At 41.6% G+C, this 21,100-nt stretch overlaps 1 protein-coding gene across 1 annotated transcript in view; it reads right to left on the bottom strand.

Annotated features, from left to right (window-relative positions):
• Positions 1 to 5,431: 5,431 nt before the first annotated feature.
• Positions 5,432 to 21,100, bottom strand: part of LOC144797845 (solute carrier family 12 member 2-like) — a 157,528-nt gene continuing 141,859 nt past the window's right edge. The window contains 2 exon segments of the mRNA XM_078668653.1: positions 5,432 to 6,883; positions 20,314 to 20,381. Coding sequence (XP_078524779.1) covers positions 6,748 to 6,883; positions 20,314 to 20,381 — 204 coding nt within the window. The 3' untranslated portion in view covers positions 5,432 to 6,747.

The following is a 21,100-nucleotide window of genomic DNA, read 5'->3' as shown; positions in this document are numbered from 1 at the left end:
GTTTGCTTGTAATTGTTTTCTTTACAATGAAGTTTATAACCAGACCTAAATTTGGTTCAGTAACCAACAATCAGATGCGCGTTCATCTAGCATTAAGTTTAGAATTTCTGCTAATAAAGAGGAAGAAACATTATTTGTTTTCTGGCATTGAGGAAAAGTAATGCAATATATTCAGTTCCTTTGAAATCTGTGGAATCCTGGCTACCACAAGTCTTAACAGGGCTGTGAAGCAACTAAATCCACTTTAGCCATATTGATCGGGGGCAATAGAGTACATAACAGAATTTAATATGGTCACAGGTTTACCTGGAAAACAAATTCAGTTCAGAGTCACATGATACTGTACATTCAGAGCTTCTTGCTGACCACTGAAGTTAAATGGCACTTACCTAGCTAAAAATGTGCTCTGCAAGTCCACCATGGTTCAAAAGCTCAAGAGATAACAATCTATAATTCCTAAAGCGTAAGTAGGGGTGATTAGGTAACTGTTACAGGGCCATTTGATGTGGGAAAGCTGACTGATAAAATATCGAGGTCTACAATATTGGCCCGCATGTACAAGGAATCCGAAATTTCGACTACCAACATATCATCAAGGTGACATATATACGGAAGTATAGTCTTACTGTTTTCAACTCTATATCCACTTTCCTGACAATGGTTTGGTAGTGTTTTTTGTGGAGACCATACAAATCCAGGTAGATATTAAAATATCAATATTTTGGTAGAACACCCTTACCGGGAACCTTCCCAGCAGTCATATATGAAAGATCTTCTAGAAGTTATTCAAAGGTTTATGTACACTAGTTCAGTCCATCAAAATTATATAAGCAATACCAGTGTTACAGCCCCCCAAAAAATATTTAAATTGTTTTCCCTAAAGACCACTTTACCCTCCCACTCTTTACTTGTCATACCTAGCAGATTAGCTTTGCTGGTTGTATCTGAAGTCACAGTTAGGGCACTATTGATAATAAACTTCTAAGGATAACATGTGAAGCGCTGTTCAATGATTGGATACTCATCCTTTTTTATTAATGTTATTATGCATATATCGCACTCTTAATGTATTTCTTGTGCTCCTTTTAATATTTTGTGTGGTTTTCTTTATTTCATAGAACAGTACAAAGTCTATTTATAACATAATCTGGCATCGGAGACTACTTACTTTACTTTTCTTTTATTTAATTACAGTTATTTCGCCCATAAAGCCTCCGTGGAAATCATCTACCTCCCTAGAATACTACCCATATTCAAGTAACATTCAGTGTGCTATACATTGTGTTAATGTTACTAATAAGGCACAGAAATTAAAAGGTTATACTTTTTTATATAAATAAAGCACTATTTAGGGCTATAAACTTGTGAAAAGATTGGTAAAAAAATATAAAGCTTTAAAAATACTTCGACATTTTAATAAAGACGAAAACGTGTCACGGAAAAGTCCATTTGTACTTCATTGATAAATTAAACAATGAAACAGGTTCTGCTTTTCAGTTGTTTTTATTTTTGGACTTTTGCTATTTGCCAACCTTTGTATATCTCTGAAGTTCCGGTTGAGCAAATATTTAACTTCTAGTTACAAATACATCCAATAACTGTCCAGTGCTAGTACAATAAAGTGCAAATAAGCTTTAAACAATGATATTAATTAAACTTTCAGAACACAGTGTTCAACAATCAAAATGGTTATTAACAGACATACCAATTTATACATTATAGCGCAATCAGAAATACAAGGCTTCCTGGCTTACATAAACCTAGCTCTCTATTGGTTTGAGTAACACCTTCGTACATCGAAAGAGGTAAACTAGACAAACTAAGTTTGGAGAGTAGCTGCCATGAAACTGACAGCAATTGTAAATCATCAACTTCAAGAAAAAGGTATACAAACATAACAGCGTCTGTTACTTACTGAGATTCTAGGTGCTACCCATGTGCTCTTATGAACAATGTCATCAAGGGTGAACCATTGTTGTTTAAATCTTTTGCAATAAACCTTGAATTGCTGAGCCACCTTTTCCAGTGTATTTAAATGTATAAAGACATCTTTCACTTTAAAAGGTAGTGAGACCTTTACCACAAAAAATGAAACAAAACTATGGTGGAGCATTTTATTGGCAAAAGAAAAAAAGAATAAAAAATAAAACTGTCAGATAAACCAGCAAGATGGTGTTAGCAAGAGACAACTCCATAAGAAATCATACATAAATCATTAAGTATGTTAGAGCTCTCTGTGGCACTTGGTCGGACAGACTACACAGCATTGTTAAACAGTTGAACATAACAGGAGGGGGAATCAAATCCTGCAATAGATAGGTTGCATTATTTTGGTAGACATAGTGCCAATCAACATCTTATTATATCACAACCTGTCAACTCAAAAAGCAGGGTTCTTCAAAGATCACTATTGTTGCCCTGAAAAGTTAGGGGCTTATTTACAAAATCCGTGCGCCGCCGGTGCATCACTTTTTGTGACGTACCTGCAGCGCATCTCACTGCCCCATATTTACAAGGACATGTTAAGCCACCCTGCGTGGCTTTTTGTGTCCTTGTAAAAATGGCCTCTTTACATGCAGCACTATGTGTGAAAAAGGTGTGCCGTGGGTGTTGATGTGATGTGAGTGTTCCCATGCAACACCCATGACTTCTGCAGCATTTCCAGATTTACAAGATATTGTATGCCCGGATATGCGTCAGAATGCTACGTCTTCCCAAGTGATGTTTTAATTTCTCCTCGTTTTTTCCTTTTTCTATGCATGCTGCATTCTGCAACACACATAGGAAGAGGAGATCACCTCTTGTGATTGTTTTTGTGTAGGAAGGTGTCCCTTCCTGCACAAAATCAATCATCCCGCATCACAGGCACCCTTGCGCCATGGTGCAAAGGTGCTTGCATCTGCGCATGGCAGCCCATTGTGTGCCAGCACAGCGGCGAGCAAAGGGATCTGTCATATCACTGTAGATATGACGCATCCCTTTTCTTCCAAAGTAACGCAGCACAGCAAAGCCAAATGGCTTGCGGCACAGCGCTGCATTACTGTGTTGTAGAAAAGGCCCTTAGTATTCATATGTGATCTCTTCATTGCTTCATCATACACCATGAACTTGGTCTACGATCATGTATAGCTTCTCTTTACAGACAACATCATGTAATAATGATACTCAATTAGAAGTATACAAGTCAGATTTTAGGATCAGTACTGCAATGTGACAAGTTTCTTTTAAAAGATTGCAAAATAGATGAGAAAGGACTTGCTCCAATTATATGCATGCAAACTGAAGTAATTTTATTTGGTATCACTCTTCGTTTGATGCCCATTACATTACAGAATTTAACAGCTTGTACAAAACTGTTCCGTTCTATTTATTCTAATCTTGCATTGTAAGGCGACCGGGACGGAAAAGCGGCGGACGGTGTTTCCGTCCGCTTTGGTCCCCCCCGCCATAGTAATATGGCGGGGGGGAAATGGGTGGCGGGCGGACAAGGATGTCGGGCGGATCGCCACCGCCCACATAACAGTGGCGATCTGCCCGACATCCTAATGGGCCCCTTGGTTTCTAGAGGTTGTCATATAAAACAATTAAAAATGCTTTATTCATGTACTCATTATCAGTGATAGTTTCAGAAAGTTGGTAACTCTACCCATAGAGCACGTGTTGCTTAAACACAGAAACACACAAGAAATTGAATCCTAAACAATACAGTAAAAAAGAAAAGTGAAAAAGAAAAAGTAGGAATCGAAAAATGCAGGACCTATAGAGACTTGCTCTAAGTGAAACTGGAGATTGTTGGAGAGGTAGTACGAGCAGATGCTGTAACACTATAACCTCAATGGTTGTATACTATGACCATAAATATAGATGCATCAAAGACACAGAACATTATGGGCAGCACCAGTACAAGGTGAAATATTAACCCACTTGGTAACTGCCAACCTGAGTTACCAATACCAGAAATACCAGACACCATTCCAATAGTTAATACTTATTTCCTTCGTGTCTATCACCTGGAAACTGTGGCTGCTTTCAGCAGTCACAATCTCGAGGTGAAAAATAACTGAGCTACAGAGTCACAGTGGACCTTGTAAGTCTAATGGGGCAGGGAGTTCTCATTTCCCACAGAAATGAAAGGACAACCGATAATGAGTCCCTTTCTGTAACCAGTCTGGTTCTTCCTATTAACAAAATGAATGCTTAGTATTTTTAGGCCATGTTTTAGTAGATTAAAAGGGAGTTTGCTACTGGTCTGCCACAAAAAATAGAAAGAACAGTTAAACCTGGGTCATTTGGAGGTAGAAAACACTCAACGTTTATATAGAAAATTTGTCTCCAAGTAAAATAAAAAGATCAAGAGACATTATGTATCCTCAAAAAAGTAGTCTGCATGGAACTGGCACAAAAGTAAACAGGAATTTACATCCTCAAAGCAGGGCCCTGTAAAATGACACAAAATATATGATGCACTTTGACAGTAAGGTCATGTACGACAATAAAAACACACAGAAATGCCTGGTTATTTTGATCAAGCAATACACCCATGGCCCATGGAAACCAAAACCAAAGGTACACTTTAGTCTCAAACGCCATATTGATTGCATACAAGAAAACCTGTAAACCCATGATAGACGCATCCAGGAAACTAAGGTTGTGCGCTATTTACATGGCTAGCAGTTTACTTATGACACACTTCACAAATGCATAGTCATGGTCAGTAGCCATTGACTGAGAAAATACAGTGTGATCTTTAAGAGACTTTAGGGGCATATTATCAAGGACGGCGCTGAAATTATCGCCAGTTTAGCAGCAGAAAACTGCCGCTAAAGCGGCAATAATGGGCTTGATAATATTCCCATGTTCACACCAGAACATTGACTTCTATTGGAATTCTCAAGGGCATAGTATCAAGCCCATTATCGCCGCTTTGGCAGCAGTTTTCTGCCCCTAAACCGGTGATAATTTTTAACGCCGTTCTTGATAATATGCCCCTGAGAATTATGATTTGGTAATCAAAACAATGGTCACAAAGCCATGTGAGCATCTACTTACAAATAAAACTACCTTTTTAATAAGCGTAAAGGCACTTTTGCTAGCCACAAAATGTGGCTTTATCATACTAAGAAGATACACTCACATGTCGTACTAAGTATGAAGTAATATTAAGCAGTAGTAAATCTTCTCCTAGGTGCAGAGGATGTGTATGGCTGGACAATGATGCTTTCAGCGGAATGCGCATATGCACAGACTTGTGAGTTTGTGGTTATTCACTGTTTTTTTCTTGGCCTGCTAACACTATGGAATGGTTAACTGCAGGATACATTTCTTTCTTGGGTGATATTAAGTCTGAAAGTCTTAAAAAATTAAAAAAATTGAAGGTAGGTTGAGAAAGGGATTACTCTACGTAGAAACATATCTGCAGGTGTGCCAAAAAAAAAATGTAATTGTATTAATGCGATAACATTGTCTCATTCACATTTGAGCATTATATTTAATTAGGAATGAGGAAATGGCTTTGTGTCAGTATAATGGGAATACACAAATATTTTCGAGTGATGATTCTGGAAAACTGTGACTGATGCAGCTCTGGGTGTACACTCTTGGAAACCTTTACAAATCTGACCATTTCAAAATCGACAAAGGGGCTCATTACAATGGCGGGCGGACTGATGTCCGCCTGCCATTGTAGCGGTGCTGGGACCGCCCGCCAGATGTGCGGCGGTCCCTCCACTGCAATTAGGATGTGCCCGCCATACTGGCGGGCACATCCTGGGCCCTACACACGAGAGTCCCAGGTCATGTTTTAAAGCCCGGATGTTCTGCTTGAAAATTGTATCAACATTTTCTGGAATAATGTAAAGTTGGTTCTGACATTTGTATCTCCAGACTTAGCTGTACAGGGTAGTATAATAAAACCAAGAAAAATATTTTTTTATTAAATTACTTTAAGAGGGTGATTGAGTTGAGTTGAGAAGAATTTAAAAAGTAGTACTGGCCGTTCGGTACCTAAGCAAAGACAGTCACATGAATAACGTAATTACTAGAATCATAGTATTTTTAGATTTTTCAAATATGATCTCAGTCGGTTATTAGAGTGCATATCATTCAGGAGCTTGTTCCTCAAACTTCTTGGCTTGTACGACAAATCTTCACCTCACTCCAGTACTGTGAGTTAATTCGGGAGTAATGAGCTGAAGAGTGGGAATGTGGAAAGATATCCCTACATAAAACCGGTAATGAAAGTAAGGCATAACAGTCGGAAAATGGTTTTAGGAAACTACTGTCAACCAAAAGTAGTCTCTACGCACCAATTTAAAATTAGTGAGAATTAAGATGTTTGACATTTCTGTTACTGCAGAAAATGTGCAAAAAAATATTTCTTCCATCTGCATCTCTTGGACGTTAGAAAACACTAGGTAAATTAATAGTGAAAGAGGATGTTTCTGCACACATACTGATGAAGAGTTTTCTATTGTTCCATGAGTTTTCCAGCACTTGAACTAAGTATGTGTGATCTATTGTACTTGGAGCCCATCATTTGGAGCCTGCACATTTGAGAAGAAAGACTTATGAGCCTGCCCATTCTAGCCCTCACGCACACGCTACAACTAATCTGTGCAATTTGCTGAAGAATACACTACCCAGCACAACTCTTAGTTCTTAATTGCTCTTAGTCAGTGTACTTCCTGCATACCAAGTTCCCGTAAGGTCTATAAGAATGTCATCAAACACTGCTGGGATGGACAGTGTTTACGAGTAAAAGGTTAGGACGCTACGATGATTCCCACGAATTAACAGGACGGGTGGAAGATCCTTTGAAAGTGTCTCCAGCCATGCCATGTACAAAGCGTTGGACACCGCTCCCTTCCTGGCAATAGGCATTGTCCTAAAAAAGAAGAGCAGTTATTAAAGTTTGCCTTTCATTGACACTTGTATACCTTTTTTATCGAAAACTGGAAGTTCAAGTGACAAGTAAAGTTTAGAATATTTGAAATGTTACTCACCATACTTACTCCTGCTCAAGATTTTTTATCATTGACTTCTACATGACAATCTATGAGTGTCACAGAATGACCAGCAACCTATGTTAACGTATTCATGCTCATCCTTCCCGTATAGTTGTCAAACTCCTCCAATGTAAACTCCCTGGAACCAGGAAACGCCCATTTCCAAGGACCTGCAGTGAGCCAAGTGAAAACTGGAATTGCTCTCGAATTAGAACAATCCTGAGCTACCAATCCAGCATGAGACTATTGGGCTGCATTCGGTTCCAGAATTTTGGCTTTTACTTAGAGGCATATATCTGCAAAAATGGTCATCCTACTCCAAGAACTAGTAATTGTAGCTTACAAAAGTACTTTATTCCTAGTGTTGCCCTTAATGATCGAAAATTGGAGTATTCAGCACAGACTTTTGATTCAATATAAAGACGGGAGTATTTAGTCCAAATACTAAACTATAATTATCAAATAGTTATCAAATAATCATGACAATTAACTACAGTTTCAGAGATATATCGATTACACGTCTTAACTGGGTTGACTTTCTGTAGAGGTTGTCTAATGAAGTAACAATAGGGTCAACATTTGGAATTATGTGCATAAGGGAGATATTCAAAATAGCTGTTTGTAGGTGTCCAGAGAGTCTTTGATCTTTAGTGCTCTAAGGTGGTAGAAATGCAGCACGGAGCACTCCATAAACATCCGTATGTAAATTCAAATAGGTTGTTGAAAGACTTTTTTGTAATTGTGCCATATTGAATGCTGGGAATCTGTCTTGTTTCTGGAGTATGACTTCTTTATAAAAGGTGCATAAAATCTAAGATACCACACTGCTTTTCACACAGAGATTTATAGTGGAAAAGTGTTCTTTGTGTCTCCCTTACGCCTCTGCATATGTTTAGGCCTTAAAGCCATTTTAGGTATTTTTAGATTATTCTTTTCATCATTTTACCATTGTATTGCAGTAACAAAGATGGTAGATGGACAAATAGAACTGGACCTTTCTGCAAGAATCACCAGTTCAGTGTTGTAATGGCTCAGAAGCCCGCACCAGAGCAGAACTAGATGGACAGACCATAGCAGCCACGTGAGTTATATGTGTAGTAGTATGGAAAAGACAGAACCTATTTAAGTTGGCAAATAGCTCTCAAAATCAGAATTGCACCTTGTGAGAGACAACTGACAGCAAATATTGCATGATGACATAAGTTACACCATTGCAAGTATGAGGTTGAAAATGCTCAGAGAAAACAGGTAAACAATTGTGCTCGCTTCCAGCTTTCCTCCCTGACAAAACACTAACTAAATTCAGGCTGCAAATGGAGGTTGAACTCCTAAAAACATTTCTCAAACAGAAAAAATAAAAGATAGTGAAGGATTTGAGACAATAGTGTATACAATAGAAGGGAATCGGGGCCGCTGGGCACATGCAGAGTCTTCACGGACATTGAAGCTCAATAGCACTTTACCTGGTGTTTTCAAACAATGAAGGGTCTCAAATTTAGGGGTGGGCGGAATTTGCGTAGTCGTGCTACGCAAAATGGTAAAAAATCTCCGCGAAGACGCAAAAGTTCTGTGAACACGCAGAATTGCTTGCTCCGCCTGTTCACGATGCTTGTTTCCTGTTCGCGAACGCTGTTTGCGTGCTCGGGAAGAAATATGTTGCGGACACGCATTTTGATAGCGCGAACCAGCAAATAATTCCGCAAAGCTGCTGATCGCAGAATTTTTTGCAATTCCGCATTCTCAACGGAATGCAAAGTTACCCAAATTCCGCATATTCCCCGAGCAGAACGGAATTTACAGCCCAGGGCTAGTCTCAATAAATGGAAAGACCTGTCGCTGGCAGATCCCATTGTGGCTCTTATTTTTACCAAAGACTGTGAGGGCTAATCTGTGCACCAGTACCTAGTGCAAGGGAGGGCTGCATCTATGACATCCATCCAAGGTATGCACCCGGGATACATGGTTCTATGCTGGGTGGTCCAATGTTCTATGTAAACACTTTAACTGCTCCACTTGGGTATTGAAGTGTTAACTCTGATTTTGGAACTTTACAGGGAGAATCCCTCACAGGGCACCAATATAAAACAAATGACCTAGTTTGCTATAGTGGGACATTGTACATTTGTACAATATTTTACCTACTAGATTATTTGCGGCTCAATTACCGGTAGACAGACTGCATAGTCTTATCACAAGAATAGAAGGTGTTTTGTGGCAACCTCCCAAGCTGCATCATTGTTTCTAATATTTAATGTGAGGAACTAAAGGATGCTTGCTCTGTATATACTATACCAAAGTAAGGTATAGTGTGCACAGAGTCCAGTGAATCCCCAAAGGTTTACAGAGGTAAAAGTAGATAATACCTTACTCTCTATTGGTGGTAGTGTGGGCGAGCTGTAAGGCTTTATCAGAGGTTAGTGATAAGCATTTATTGTACACGCTCAGGCAAGAAATGGTGTCACACACTCAAAGACTGAACTCTGACCAATTGTTTTGTATAAAATATATTTCTTGGTTGTAGTTTATTTGTAGAACCAAGCAGGACTTGGTACAGATAAACAGAATTGTACTTTCCCAGACAGATTGATCAAACAGCAAGCTGGATGAGAATGGCTTTTGTTACAGTTTTGTGCAAAAATTCAATTACAGTTGTAACTACGATTGGATTACTTTTGATGACTTTTTAGATTACTTTTCAGATAACTTTTTCTACTCAGTGTGATATGCCTAGATATCACACTGGGACTTGTCCTAGATAAAAGGAAAGAAAAACAGTTTTCACAAAAAACACAGTTGCTTATGTTTCCATACAAACACCCTCAACACTTAAAAAATTTTCAGAGGAAAACAGTCGATACAATCCTATGGAGAAAAATGAGATTACCAGTTTGCAGGTAAGTAAACAGTTTTTGGGGTTGAGTTTCCCAGGTTAGAACAAGGGTTCCCTCAGCGTCAAGGATGCACTTAAAAAGCGCCCTCAGCGGCACTAGGGTGGCCGGATGCAGAGTGCTGAGGCCCAATGTTATTCAAAGGGGGTTAGGGGGCCTCCGGTTGCTGGCTGCTCACAGGCACGCCACTTGGATGTGGGGGCAAAGCTTCTAGGGTTTAGCTTAGGGCAAAGGGGATCCAAGTTAGCAGACAAGGTGCACCCACAGTGGCACTGGGGCAGCCAGGTACAGAGTTCTGGTTGAGCGTTGGGTGCCCTGTTGTTTTCAAAGGAGTTGACGGTTTGGAATTTTGGCTGCAGGCTTGGTCCAGGAAGTCTACCTGGAGGAACCAACAGCTAGGCGGGTAAGTTGGAGGGCTTGGGACGTGGGTGCACCTCAGGGCGGCTGGATGCAGACGTGCCTTTTGAGGTCAGATTTCACCTTACCGGACCAGTTGCAGTTGGAGGGGGGCTCCGTGCAGAAGCTGCAGGCGATGTCGGTGAGTCCTGAAGGTGTCAACCCATGGTGGACTCTGACTCTGGAGTGCTAGGGGACCTCACTGGGATTGGTGGGCCACTCAGACTCGGGCTGTAGGTGTAGGATGCAGTGGTGGTTCCAGGCGTCAGGTTTCTTTGTCATCAGTAGGCTCGGGGTCTTTCTTTGGAGATTCTTTTGAACAGAGCTGCTGTTCACAGGAGATAAGGTCTTTGTTGAAGGCAGTCAGGACTCCCAGGGGTTCTGGAGGTCGCTGACTGCAGGTCAAGGCAACTTTTGGTACAGGATCCCTGGAAATTGCAGACGGGGCAGTGGGGCTGGGGTCAAGTCAGTCCTTCTCTGAAGTCTCCTCCGCTGGCATCTTCTTTCGTCCTTCTTCTTCGTAGGTTGTGGGAATCTCCCTTCTGGGTTCACAGCTGCCCCCTAAATACTGTATTTAGGGGGCGTTTTAGGGGTCTCGAGACCAGTAGCCAATGGGATAATGACCTTAGGGTGACTACAACCTTGGTGTGCTCACCCCACATGGGGGAGTGGGAACAATCCCTAACCCAAATTGGAGAGTACCTGCCATCTACAAGATGGCGGGCACTGAAGAATGGGCTCAACTTCGCCTCCCACACCTGAAGGGTGGGGTTGGAAGAGGTTTGCACACCTTCTGGGCTGCTCTAACTTTTCCAGCCTGTCTTCCCTGCAAAAAGGGGGTGAAACAGGAGAGGCTGGTGTTGTGTTACAAAGGCAGCAAGCCGTTGAAGCTCACCTGCCACAGATGGCTCTTCCTGACCTGGCAGAGGTGTGACCACCTCCGCCCAGGAAAAACTTTGTTTCTGAGCCCAGGGAGTGAAGGTTTCCACCCCAGGGGTCCAGAAACATTTCTTGTGGTGGCAGGCTGGTGTTTACCAGTCAGGGAACCCACCAGATGCTGGTCGTTTTTCAGGGGGCATCTATAAGTTACCCTCTGAGTGCATTGTATAATAAATCCCACACTGGCATCAGTGTGTGTTTACCATGTTGAGAAGTTTGACACCAAACTTCCCAGGATTCAGTAAAGCCATTATGGTGCTATGGAATTCGTAATGACAAAATCCCAGACCATATACTCTTAATGGCATTGCTGCACTTACAATGTGTAAGAACGGACTTAGACACTGTAGGGGTGCAGTGATCATGCAACTGTACCCTCACCAGTGGTATAGCTCACCCGGTTAAAGGGGTCTTATTTATACCATAGGCAGTGGGTTGCAGGCATGGCACACAGGTATGTGTGCCATGTCGACTCTTCACTTTTCCCTGCACCAAAACACGCAGCCTGCATTGGGAGTGTGTGTGTGTGTGTTAAGGCACAGGACCTCTAAGGGTAGCACAATATGTGCTGCAGACCTAAGAGCTCCTCCATGGTCACAGTGCCCGTGGTACCCATGGTACCTTTTACAAGGGACTTACATGTGGCCAGAAAGCTGCGGATTGGGGGTACAAGGTACAGTTTTTGGAAAGAACAAAGGCCCTGTGAACCTGATTGGGAGGAACCCAGGGCACATAAAGTCAAAGTGCATCAGTAGTCTGGCAAACAGCAATGGGGGGTTAATGCACAGAAACTCAGTTTCCTACAGAAACGTATACTCTTACTTGTACCAATGAATATCTGTAGGAACCAATATTAAGGAACATTATGCAATAGAGGTATACAACATGAGCCATCTTCAATGGTACTACTATCGCTTGACATTTGCTTTGAAGACAAACCAGTTCATTACAAAACACTTCAGCTGTGTTGCATTTCATTAAGCAAACATTGAGAACCCTCAGCTCTAGAATTAGAAGACTCACGTTTTAAAGACACACACAGTGCGAACCCAAGAAACCAACTTTAATTCCAGGAGATTTTCAGAGGATAAGGTTTCACATTGATCACAGAGAATTATGTGAAATAACTTTGGAACTCATGGTATGTTTTGGAGGGGCAAGATGGCCGCTATAGCTCCGTAGAGTGAAGTCGCACCCCACTCTCTCTCCTACCTAGATACTATGGTGCCGGTAGTTTGAATGCAGGGATGCGGTTTTTGGATGGACTGACTCACTATATCACAGCTGGTACAATCGGCGAGGGACGGCTAAGACAAACAACTCTAGCGGCGTTACAGGCTTGGAGGAAGTATTGGAGAAGCATAATCAGTGCTTTTACTATACCCATCACGATGTCACAACGCAGCAAGCAGGATAAAGAACACCCGCCGACCGCAGCCGGGACGAATAAAGGTTCGGCAATGCGCGACGACCCACGCTCAGGAGCAACGCCAAAAGTACTCATTGGAGCTAAGAAGCAGACGAATGCTACCAGTCTGTCCTCAAAAGCTTCACAACAAAGAAAAGTTGACAGAGCTGAAAGGAAACCAGAGACGAGGCTTACTACGGCCGGTATAAATAAAACACAGAAAGAAACCCCGCAGGACGCTGAAGGAAGCAGAGCACATCGGGTCCAACCCCCCCCCCGCAAAAAGATGCCATGAGGCAGCCCACCTTGACAGAGTCCTTTGCCACAAAAGTGCCCCCAGCTCCCCAGTCTGCAGACGGTGGTGGTCATCGCCCAGCCGCGCTGAACGCGGAAATCGAGAAAGCCGTCCTCGAGGACGCAGGCGCTTGTGTTACAGTTGCCGGGCAACCGGCAGACACGTCGGAAGACAGCACGCATATCGCGGGAGGCGCCGGCTTCAAAGGAGATGGGAGCTCTGCAGAAAAGGTGAGCGGGGGAGCAATGGGGATGGCTGAGGGGCCTCTGGGGGCTCTGGAGAAAATCGAAAGGCACAATAATATACAGATGCTAGATGCCCTATTGACAGTGGAAGCGGGACTTAACACTCATATTAATCAACCTCCAGAAACCAAATGGGGAAGCCTGATAAGCATAGAAACACAGCACGAGCAGGAACAGGAGCAGGAGCGAGCTGGGAGCAAAGACAATCGAGGATCCCCTGAGTTCTTTTCTGTCAATGAAGGGACTGACTCCACCGATATTAGTGAACATGAGCATGAGGGGGAAAGCTCTACCGATGTCACTACCGGCTCAGACACAAGTAGGGGCTCCAGGGACATAAGCACGCAAAAGAGAAAGAAAGTGGGAGCAAGAAGAAACGGACGAGGGTCTATGAGCAGTATGAACAAAAAACTGTCATGGGACTACTCAGCCACCTCAGGTACTTATCAAGAAAGCGGTCAAGGAGAAGGGGCTAATGGCGGGCCGCCACCTAGGTCTACTCCCCAGAATGTAACAATGGAGATGATGTTTGGCACGCTTAAACAGATGCAATCTGAGGCCAGGGTGGAAAGTCGGAGAGCAAGACGTGATACGAAAAAGATTCAGTCGTCACTCAGAAAATTAAATAGAAAATATGAAGAGGTGGAGGAGAGGGTTACACAGGTGGAAGAGCGAACAGGGAGGTTGGAAGATGAGGTAACGGATTGGCAGGTCTTCAAAAACGAGCAAGGGAAGATAGTGGAGGATCTCCAATGGAAGATCGAAGATTTTGAAAACCGCCAAAGGAGGAACAACGTGAGACTCTTGGGACTAGAAGAAGGGCTGGAGGGGCAAGATCCGAGAGGGTATGTGATCAAACTCTTGAAAGGGGCCTTCCCGGAGTCCCAGTGGCAGTGGGAATCGGAAGTCCAAAGAGCCCATAGATATCCACTATCAATAAAGAAAAATCGAGGGGGTCAACAGAATACACTACCTAGGGCAATGCTAGTGTTCCTAGGGAATTTCCTTGCAAGACAAGAGATTATGGATAGGGCCAGGCCAGAGTCTAGGAAAACATATGATGGCGTTACATTCTTTGCCAGGCCTGACTTTTGCCACGTTACAGTAGAGAGAAGGTGGAAGCTAAGGCAATTGATCTCCCCATTCCAGAAACAAGGTGCGGAAGCATACCTACTGTACCCAGCAAGATTAAAGGTTATCAATAAGGGGCATATCAGGATGTTTTTTTCAAAAATGAAAGCAGGAGAATTTCTGGCAGAGCTTACTGAGCAGCATAGGGGGAGGGATAAGAGAGGAAGAAGTCCACCTAAAACACCATAGGTTAATCTACATATATAGATATACTACCACTGTAAGTTGAATGAATAAGGTAGAAGGTAAGGATAGGAGAAAGAGGCGACACTACAGACTATAGAGGCTACACATAGGTCATAATTGACCTATTTGCCTGTAATCAGGGGGGGTGGGAACTCAGAGGGGGGGAGAAGGGAGGGGGGACAGGGGGGGCAGGGGGGGCAGGGGGGGTTGGGGGGGGAAGCAAGGGTGGCAAGTACAGCACTTAGAGAGGAAGTATACGAAATATATGAACGCAGGATTTTCGGGAGGGAGCACTGTTTGCAGGTGGCTATAAAAATACTGAGTGGAATTGCAGGAAGGAAAGGCTTAATAAATTAAGATGGCGATAAGGATCGCCACTATAAATATCTGTGGATTAAATGATGGAGGGAAAAGACAGAAAGTCTCTGCCATGTTAAGAATGTTGAAATTAGACATAATATGCCTCCAAGAGACGCACATAGAGGGAAACAACAAATATCTGTTAGAACAAATGGGTTTTGAGGTACTAGCCCATACCAGACAAGAAACTAAGACGAGGGGGGTGGCCATATTAGCAAAAAAAGGGGTTTTCATAACAAAGAGGAAAAAAGAGGATAAGTGGGGGAGATGGGTTATGATTGAGGGGGAATCAAAGGCAGGATGTTGCACTATTGTTTCGCTATATGGATCTAATGATGATGACCCGGAGATTTATGAATTTCTAGATCAGGAATTACCCTTGTGGCCTGAACCGATTATTTGTTGTGGGGATTTTAATGTTAATGGCTTAATGGGATTGGGTATGACGGGAGGAGGGATATATGGGGGGAGGAAAACGAAAGTTTGTAAAGCGGTTTGTAATCTTGCTTATCACAATGCATTAACTGATGTCTGGTCTCAAAAACACCCACACGGGACGGGGAGCACATATTATTCGGCACCACATAGATTGGTGGCCAGGCTAGACTACTTCTGGATCTCCAATTCTTTGATAGGCGATAGCCAATTGGAGAGGCTCCCGAGGATATTATCGGACCACAATCCTCTTGTGCTAACTCTTCCGTTGGCTGCCGGGGGGAAAGAAAGTCCTACAACTGGACCTTTGAAAGAGGGCTTCTAAAAGACGAAAACTATGTGAACAGAATGAGAGTTTGGATTAGTCAATTTTGGGAGATTAACAGAGGTTCTACCTCGGCTGGTATGGTTTGGGATGCCTTCAAGGCTGGAGCTAGGGGGGAAACCCTATGTTATACGCTACAAAGGACTAAAAATGAGAAAGAGGAAATGGCTAAAAAATTAAGGGATTTAACGGATTTGGAAGAGCGCCTTATATTAGCCATTTCTAAGCAAGACCCTTTGGAAGATATACTGCTAAATATAGAGTTGAATAACGCAGATGCAAGCGAAAGTATAGTTAGGAGAACTGCAGCTAACTATTTAGCTAAAAGGGAGAAAAGCTATGAGTATAATGAAAGAATTGGACACCTTCTTGCGATTCGGACTAGGCAGAACTTGGCTGCAGGGCAAATAAAGGAAATAAAGAATGAGGCAGGTGTGGTAGTAAATAAGATAACAGATATACAGGAGGTTTTTAGGAAGTTTTACACCAAACTCTACGAACAGACACTTAAAAATACAGAACAAGAGATCATGGAATATTTGGAAGACATAGATCGTGTAGAGCTAAAAGATGAGGAGAAGGTAAAATTAGAGCTCAGATTTACGCTACAAGAAGTACAGGGAGCAGTAAACAACCTCCCCGTTGGAAAAGCTACAGGCCCAGATCAAATTCCAGTAGAGTTCTATAAAATCTTTTGGGATGTATTGGGGAAGGACATGCACGAAACTCTTATGCAGGCACAGACAGGGAAATCAATTCCAATTTCATGGGGCGGGGCTGATATCATTGTGATATTAAAGAAAAACAAACCCCCACTAGAACCTGGATCCTACCGCCCGATAACACTTATGAACGCAGATGCCAAAATTTATTCTAAAACACTTGCACAAAGATTAAGCAAGATTATGGAGCACTTGGTGAGCACATCACAGCACGGGTTTATCCCAGGGAAGGGGACCACACAGCATACGAGGCAGATGATTACTATTTTAGATGCCATGGGAGTTGCAGGGGACCCTGTCGCGGCCGTATTTTTGGATGCAGAGAAGGCCTTCGACAGGGTCTCCTGGAAATACTTATGGGAAGTAATGAAATGGTTTGGACTGGGAAATGGATATATTAAGGCAATCCAGGCATTGTACACAGAACCTAATGCTAGAATAAGAATCAATAAAGGATATACTGACCCAGTACAAATTAAACGTGGCACAAGGCAGGGATGCCCAGCATCTCCGCTGTTATTTGCCCTGTATATCGATCCTATTCTGCGTAGACTAGCAAATAATTGTATGATCTCCCCAATTAGGCTACACAATATTAGCTATAAAGTATTCGCCTATGCGGATGATGTGGCCATAATCACAAATAATCCAGATATTGCTCTTCCTGAGATAGAGATGGAAGCAGCAGGCTTCGGAGCAATTTCAGGATATAGAATCAACAGAGAGAAAACTCAAATAGTACAAAATAGTTATACGACTTATCAAGACAGCAGAGTTGTCGAAGTAGCAACATATTTAGGAATAAAAGTTACTGCAGATCTAGACAATTTGGTAGAGATAAATATGAGACCACTAGTAACCAAAGTAAAGGAGAATACAGAAAGGATACACAAGTTACATCTGACGTTGATGGGTCGTATAAATGTGATTAAAATGACTACCTTTCCAAAATTTTTGTATTTATTTAGAGCAATCCCACTCTTCTTTGATCATTTTTGGTTTAACAAAATAGAAGCAATTTTGAACAAATTTATTTGGGCACATGGTAAAACCCGGAGAGCATATCGACACCTAACACTATCAAGAGAAAAGGGGGGTTGGGGAGCACCTGATTTTCGGTTTTATTACTGGGCCACAGCTATGCAATATTTCCAGGGACTAATAGGGGGTGGCGGCACAGAGCCAGGAGAAGGCACACAGGGATACACCAACGTCTATACTGCACTATTGGGAGGAGGGGCTGAAAACGGATTTTTGAACACAATTGATTTTAGCTACTTCAAGCATACTAGGTTCAAAACTTTAAAAGCTGCTTATAGTATCTGGAAGGTGATACAAAAGAAAATGGGATTAGGAAGACACAATAGTTACACACGGTTGTTTACAAACAGATCTTTACCTGGTGATACTTTAGGGATATGGTGATGAGGGACTGGGACAATAAAGGGATTAAGAAGATAGGGAACCTTATGAATCAACAGGGGGAAATCCTACAGTTTCGAGAGATCCAAAGCAAAGGATAACAAACAATAGTTTCTTCAAATACTTACAGATTAGAAGCTACCTGTCAAATAAACAGGGAGGAACGTTGGGTTTTGGGACTTGTCGCATAATGGATTATATAGAGGGCAGTTCTCACTCCACAATTCGATATTTATACGCAGAATTGTGTACATATAAATCCGATGACAGGGAGAAATATGTCAGGAAGTGGGCGGATAAGCTGGGGTTACAGTCAGAAGGTTTTCAGCTGTCCCTTGATCTGGGCCGAACGGTTCTATGTTCGGCCTCCCTACAGTCACAGCACTACAAGACCCTGTACTCGCTTTATCATACCCCAGCCAGAATTGCACAATGGGGGGGCAACACAGGAATAACATGCCCACGATGTGACTCGGAGTGTGCAGACATCATCCATATGTTTTCGCAATGCCCACAATTGTATTCTCTTAAAAAAGAGATTGAGAAATTTTCCGATGTATCGTTGGGATTTAAAATAAAGCTAACAGATGATCTATTACTGTTGGGGGTCTCGCTAGGAACTGAGGATGCTCCTTTGGAGTTCATGTTTATGATGGCTGCAGTTTTTCGTATTTGCATAGCAATTTCATGGCTCGACAGGGTTCCACCTACCTTTCAGATGTGGATTGCTCGGTTATTATAAATTTATAATTTAGAAAAGGCAATATATGATAGAAAGGGAAAAAGAGGTAGATCTCTGGGAAGGAAGATTTGGCATCCAGTGGCAAACTGGAAAAACGGATTGTTAAATCGGGAAGGGATGTCTGCTGCTAGGGACTAGATAGCTGAGGACATGGGATGAAAAGTATGTAAAATGCTCTCTTTATTACTGCTTTAACCCTTCATGTATCAAAAATGTAGTTATAATTATCTGCAAATGACGGTATTAGTACTGTAATGATTTTGATTTTGAAATGTATAAGTGTGCTGTAACATTTATTGGCTTACTACTTTGGAAAATAAAAATAAAAAAATAAAAAAAAGGAACTCATGGTATGTTTTACTAAGACAAGAATGTAGCAAGAAACGTTTACGTGTTGTTGCTATATTACATAGGGAGGGAAAAGAAAGTAAACTTTATGTGAAGAGATTTGAAGAAAGATTAATTTATATTTTCATCTAATGGTTAAGAGGACCTTTGGAGTTAATATGACTATTAAAGGTTTGAAAAGCTTTTCATGGGAATATACATTTACTGTAGGGATGGATCATAAACTATTAAAGGAAAGTTTTTGTAAATGGACGTTGATGCCGATTCTTCTTGCATTAGCCAATGGACGATATCTTTACAAGAATTTGCAGTCGTGTTAAGAACAAGATCACAGATTGTTTGTTGAGATTAGTGCTGGAAAGAGATATTAATGGGGAAATAAGCGAAAACATGTCTGATGAAGAGAATTAGTTATAAGATGACATGAAAGTTTGCTCACTTGAATGAGAACTTGTGAAGGAAGATGAGTTAATAGCAGAGACTGAGAAGAATCCCATCCTCGTTGTCAGTGTAATGAAGTAGAATAAATTCATAAGGGTGTTGTACAGAGTGTAAGGTTTATTCTTGTAGAAACACTCCAGCTTCCAGGACTCAACCAGTCTCTCCCACAGCCTGCCTTAGAATCCAGACATAACATCCTACTCTGACCAACACCCTCACTGAAGATACCACTGCATGGCTGGTAAGGGCCAGATACTCCCACAGGATCCAATTATTGAGCAACTCTACAGAATTTGGTACCTAAACCTTCTAAGTAATATCTTGGATGGTGAACGAGAACTAGAGGAACAAATTGTCAAGGAAAATGTGCACCAGTTAGAACTACACCCAGTAATAATTTAGGTATTCCTAGAACAAAGTGCTTATCCTTCGAAATTAATGATTTAGACCTTAATTGCCCACACTTGTCAGTGCTAGGTGGTGATTGTACAAGGCTAGTATGTGGAACATAAGACCACTGGAGTTGTCTTCAAGGTACTTCCCAAGGTTGAGCTACATGTATATGGTAAAGTCCCAATTGTTCCAATATTTTACTGTTCATATATGATGTACTTTTGTACTAATTTCTGGACTTGTGAGAAGACCAGAATAAGGAAATTAAATAAAATATTGGAACAATTGGGACTTTTTAATTTTATATCTCGGCGCTCAGGAGAATTACCTATTACTATTGGGAGCATTGCTTCCTTGTGTTGGAGTGTGGTGGCCATTTAATCTCCTTAGAGCACTGTACACAAGAACTTATAAAATAAGGAACACACATGCTTGCGCAGACATATGGCCTAGCCACTATTATTTATTATATTACATTTATATGGAAATCAGCTTCATTCCAGGATAATACTGTTGTTTGGAAAATGAAACTGAATACATTGTATATGCTAAGATATTTGATTTTCAGGGTTACTTTTACATATTTTGTGATGAGGTCAGAAAAACTAATTGTTTGGAAAGATTACTACTCACATGACAATGAGGGTCGCAGAAGAGGAATGTTCCTGCAGCAGCTCATTCAAGCGGACCTGACGGTGAGTCTGAAAGTCAAGAGACAGCAAAGTTTAAAACAGAGACACAACCCATTCATCTATAGAAATGGACCATTTTTGGTTCACTCCATACTGCAGGACACAAAGTGTGCTTTGCTGAGGATAGCTGAAATCAAATTTATTAATAAAGCATTATTATTATTTTTTTAAGTTCTGTACTGCTAGCCACAAGCATAGTAAACATGAGAGAGAAATGTGATTAAATTAGTTTACACAACCCCCTGAGCTTAAGGAAGCTCAATTAGAAAAAGAAAGTAAGGTCCACTGTCAATATAAAGGCAATTATAACAATCTAGAGTACATTAACATAATTGACCTAAAGAACATTGACATAATCAACACAGAGGAGAAGTGTGCTTCTAATAATGCACTGCTACTTAGGAAGGAAGAGTGGTGTCTGTGATCATTAAAGAGGACAATTTCAGGATGATTGACAGGGGCTTCTTTGATTGGATTAGTGAAAGATGAAGGCATGAGGATGAATGTAAAGTCTGAAAGTTTCCAGAGCATATGCTGATACTGAAGGTCTGAGTAGAGACAAGTGTAAGGTTCTTGGGATGCTGTCCATTGGACCACCCTCTTGGACCCTAGCAATTCTAAGCAAGGAATCAATGCAGGAAGGAAAACAAATGTCCCTTCCGGAAGGAGGGACCACTCCTGGAGGATTTACTAAACTCTCTGGAACCCAAAGGCTTGGTAGTCCGCAA

Source organism: Lissotriton helveticus, chromosome 12 (genome assembly GCF_964261635.1).
Source record: "Lissotriton helveticus chromosome 12, aLisHel1.1, whole genome shotgun sequence".
Lineage (NCBI taxonomy): Eukaryota > Metazoa > Chordata > Amphibia > Caudata > Salamandridae > Lissotriton > Lissotriton helveticus.
This window is presented reverse-complemented; position numbering and strand designations above follow the sequence as displayed.